Source organism: Poecilia latipinna, unplaced genomic scaffold (assembly GCF_001443285.1).
Source record: "Poecilia latipinna isolate Pla-1442-1.1 unplaced genomic scaffold, P_latipinna-1.0 Scaffold1620, whole genome shotgun sequence".
Taxonomy (NCBI): Eukaryota; Metazoa; Chordata; class Actinopteri; order Cyprinodontiformes; family Poeciliidae; genus Poecilia; species Poecilia latipinna.
The window spans coordinates 68733-73461 of NW_015114236.1; the positions used below are offsets into that span (position 1 = coordinate 68733).

At 45.2% G+C, this 4729-nt stretch overlaps 1 protein-coding gene across 6 annotated transcripts in view; it reads right to left on the reverse strand.

The window, feature by feature from the left end:
• Positions 1 to 4729, reverse strand: part of efnb1 (ephrin-B1) — a 150668-nt gene that overhangs the window by 60441 nt on the left and 85498 nt on the right. For all 6 annotated transcript variants that reach the window (XM_015059323.1, XM_015059321.1, XM_015059326.1 and 3 more), the window contains one exon: positions 1230 to 1507. In XM_015059323.1, the coding sequence (XP_014914809.1) occupies positions 1230 to 1507 (278 nt within the window). The remainder of the gene's footprint in view (positions 1 to 1229; positions 1508 to 4729) is intronic.

Genomic DNA, 4729 nt, shown 5'->3' on the forward strand with positions numbered 1-4729 from the left:
GAGATAAAAATGTGCCTTTTCTTGTGTGTGTGTGTGTGTGTGTGTGTGTGCGTGTGTGTGTGTGTGTGTGTGTGTGTGTGCGTGTGTGTGTGTGTGTGTGTATGTGTGTTTCTGTTTTCAGCTTGCGGGAGTTTGAGCTAGAGGGCTTTGATGAGGAGAAAACCGAGGCTCCTCTCATGCCGATAAAGCCAGAATCCTTTGAAGGCTGAATTATTATGCAATGCTTGATTTTATTTCCAGTTTATGCGAGACGTTCACCATAAACTTGATGTCTTGTTTTAAGACGTGGACAGTCAACATGAGCACCGTGACGCCAGGGAGTCATTGGGTGGATTGATGGACAGATTACATTTTTGACAAACAGCAGGAGCAAAAGCATAATTTTTCAAACATAATTTGGTACCTTTGCAGGCTGGATGGCGGGGCGAGAGGATTACTTTCCCAGGCACAGTCCAGGACAGAATTGCTTAAGGTTTTCATTATAGATAGCCAAAAATGAAATCAGAACATGTCTGTTCATTGCATATTTATCATCGGAAGTACTCATCTGTATGCTCTCAAGTTGCAAAGGTTTATCGATCGCATACAATTGCACTATTGCATGTCTAGCTGTTCTCAAAAGAGCTACTATCAAGGTTGTATTTACAGCTCAGTGATCATAAATTTTATAAATTATTTATGCTCTTTAGTCCCACTGGCTTCATCCAAGATACTGCTATCCTGGACTTTCAGGTTTATGTTGTCATTTTACAAAAAACAAACAAAAACAAAACAAAAAACAAGGCCTCATCAATTATGCCTTAACAAAATAAGTTAATTGTTGAGGCATCGCTAATTGTGATCCCATTCAATCTTTTTCTAAAGTGTAATATAAGATGAAGAGGAAGTAAAACAGCTTGAAAACCCAAACAAAGCGCTCAAGTTCCCCTGTTTGCGTCCTACAATGATGGAGAATATTTAACACCGTAATCACTTCTGACCGCTCCGCCTTAAGCAAGGCACAGAAACTCCGGTCGTTGCTATGGAGCTGCCACGGCAGCCATTAGAATGCAATTTAACAAGGAAACTCCCGGGTGTGACTGTGTGTAACTGAGTGTGAAGCACAGAGATTATTACCCCTGTTGTTCAGTCAGGCTTTCTTCAGCTGAACAAAAGTGAAAACAACAAACGTCAACAAATCGACTCGTCTTTTTGTTTACCCCCCAACCCCTCCACCCCAACAAACTTACAGGTGATGTAGTAGTTGACGTTCCTCTTGAACTCCAGGCCCATGTAGTTGGGGCTGAACTCCTGGAACTTGATGGTGAACTTGATGTTCTTCCCAGGCTTGTTGCAGTTCACCAGCACGTTGGGGTCGAGCACCGTGCTGCAGCTCTCCGCCTGCTCTCTCTTCACCAGATACAGCTTGTAGAACTCGTAGTCTCGGCCCTGGTCGGCGCTGGGACAGATGATATCCAGCTTGTCCCCGATGTCCGGGTAGATCACAAGACCCTTTCCAGGAAGAAACCTGGGGCGAGGCAAAAAAATAAAGACAAATTGTTACTTCCAGATAAAACGGATGGCCTGTGCAAGCAGCCACATATATCAAGCAGAGTTTATATAGTGTTAATACTTTTAGCCGAGGGAATTACGGGTTTAGATTCGTCTGAGACGGCCTGCGAGGCAAAACACTTGCGTGTTGCAGCTTGACATGGCCTCCAAACAAGTCAACAGTGTTTCACACAAATCCTCTGAAGATTTTTCTCATACTTGGATGTGACTCAAAGCATAACGAAAGTTAGCAAGAAAGAAGAGAGAGAGACAGAGAGAGAGAGAGAGAGAGAGAGAGAGAGGTGCCACAACACAAAATGGCCGCTTCGGATCGGATTTTGCAGAAGGAATGCAACAGATTTCTTTTTCATACTCTCGGAGTTTGGGGTAAGACCCGTGCTTTAGCGTAATAACAACGATGCTGCTACTTCAGAAGGCCGTTTCTGGAGGAACAACAGCGCGCAGCGGTCAGCTGAGAGGGTTAAGGCTTCTTGGTACATCCACCAACGCCCCGCCCCACCACCACCACCACCCGTCATGATCATCTACTGGTGGAGGATTAAGATAATCCATCTGACCTTACAGTACCTCTCTGCGTCGATTCTGCTGCCAACTCAATCAGATCGGCTTTTGTTCTCTTTTTATTCACTGAAGGTGGGGGACAGGAGGAGGCCCGGTGTGTGTAAATGCGTGTGAAGACCGGGGGCAAAGGTACGGCGGTGTGTTTGGCCAGTGCTGGAGTGTGTGTGAGTGCTGGAGCGTCAACAGAAAGGGGCTGAGGTTGCACTCCTATTGGGGGCGGGGGGTGGAAACGCACGGTGGGGGCAGATGGGCTGAATCATTGTTCTGGACTTGTTTGGGGCTTAAAACGTCAACATGGTTCAGCTCTGTTGTCCCAGTTAGCCAAGCATTAACCCAGACAGCCGGACTGACCACGGGTGTGTTTATGTATAAGCGCGCGTGTGTGTGTGTGTGTGTGTGTGTTGTGATCGCAGACAGTGAGCCCAGCAGCGGGGCTATCTGCTAGATCTGCCCATGCCAGCGGATTTAAGGAGGATTTAGCAACGCGTGATGCATTTGTTGTTCTTTCTGATCCCTCACGGTATAACAAGACATCAGCGGCTGAAGGGGTGTAGGGGGTCCCTCTCTCTGTCTGTGTCGGTGTCTCCCCTCTTCCTCCCTCTCAGAGTATAACCTCACCTTATCTGCAGCCCCTCATTTCATCATCGCACACATCGTTTCACCACTAAATAACCTGCTCTTCAGACAAGCAGAAAAAAGCCACGACCTCTCCCCGGAAGAGACTAATAGGGGAGTATGTGGAGGGTAGAAATGAGCAGACAAATCGTCCCGTGGCTGGGATGAGACAATTTTATGCTGGATTGATCCTGATCTGGGATTCAGAGGTCTGCAACTAAAGATATGATCTTTTTTTTTTCTCTTTTTTTTTGCGCCATACATAGCCTACCACTACTGACAGCAACACTCTTCACTATGGAAGTTGTCACAGAAGAAAGCTATTTTCACTGTAAGCGAAAAAGCTGTAAGAAGCTTCGTTCAGGTTGCTCGAAAAAGGAATTGGATGTCAGGAGATACGAGAAAGCTGAATGTATGGCAGCAAAGTTGTTTGGTTAGAATCAAGTTGTGTCACAGAACATCCTGAATTAGGATACATTTATAAATGTAACCTAAAATTGGGTTCTACGTTCCCAAGAACGAATAGATTCAAAATTGAAAATGCTAATCCTGCTAGCATTGTGCTTAACATGCAAAGTGGATGTTAAAGACACTTCATTCGCGTAATTATTCTTTGTTTTGAAATAAAACTGAAATGTATGGCTGTGTAAAGTCGACTGCTATCTCTCACACAGTGTGACGTCGCCTCTGGCCTTGATGTTAACGATTAATAAAGTCAGAAAGGCTTCTTAAGACTCCTGGATAGATACAATAAATGAATGAAATGAACAATTTAACACATTAGTGTTTTTCCCCAAAAATATTAATTTGAAGTTCTTTTAAGTTTTGTTTTATACCTGCAACACATCTAAGTATTAAATGGACAAAATTTTAGCGTCATCATTGACCTGCAGGCTTTTCAGTGATTCCACCATCCACCTTTAAAACAATCCAGGAAGTTGGCAGATTGAGTTATAACAAGAATGAGGCATATTTTTTGTGAAGAGGCCAAGTGCTCCATGGGGCCCTCTGCTGGCCTGGAGGCTCTAAGCAGCTGCCTCTGTAGCATGAAACATGTTAGCTACCCAAAAGTAATTGGACTATATTACTATTATTTACCATTAAGCACATGAAGAGCAAAATCAGAAAATAATATTTGTCCTGGTGGAAAAACTCAGCAGATCAAATCTTCGAGGAGTCTCCCACAAAATCTATGGTTGCTACAGCTCTAGGGGGACGTCAAGGTTTTCTCATCTAATGACGTTAAACGCTGGCAAGGAGTCAGGCATTGTTCTAAAAGATTCTCAAAGAGTCCTCTTTTTTCAAGGAAAAACCCCCCATGAAAACGAAGGACCGGATTAACATTCATGGCCATTCTTCAAGGAGGATAGGGGCATCACCACCCAGATGACTTCATTCACAGAGGATAGATGTGATAAGCAAACTACAGAAAACAGTCCTTCCCGTCACCCGTATGATTATGATGCCATAATGACAGCATGTGTGGAAAGCAGGCCCCCCTCTCCCATCCCAGGGCTTGGACGCGGGTGAGACGTTATTTCCCCACTATTGTCTGACGCTCGCGGGTTTTGAAGGGGAGTGGGAGTGGGAGGGGATAGTGGGAGGGTTGAGGGGACGCGGGTTGCGCTAATTCAAGAGGCCGATAAGAGCGAGAACATGGGGTATCCCTTTGTCCTACTTCTAATAATTTGCTAGTGCTCAGCAGCAGCACTCTGCTTATGCCTGCTTGTTTTTTTTTGTGTGTGTTTAAGCAGACATATGTTTTCGTGTGTGTGTGTGTGTGTGCGTGCGTGCGTGCGTGCGTGCGTGCGTGTGTCTAAACACACACCGGGCCTGGACACACGTGCATATGTCTATGAAGACACAGACACAATCAGTCTCTAATTGGATCTACAAGATGCATCAATGAGGCATAAACATGTCTCCATAGCAACATCAGGCTTTGTTGCTGCCCCCCCCCACACCTCCTCCATCTCTCCATTCGTCCCCCCAATCTCAGCCC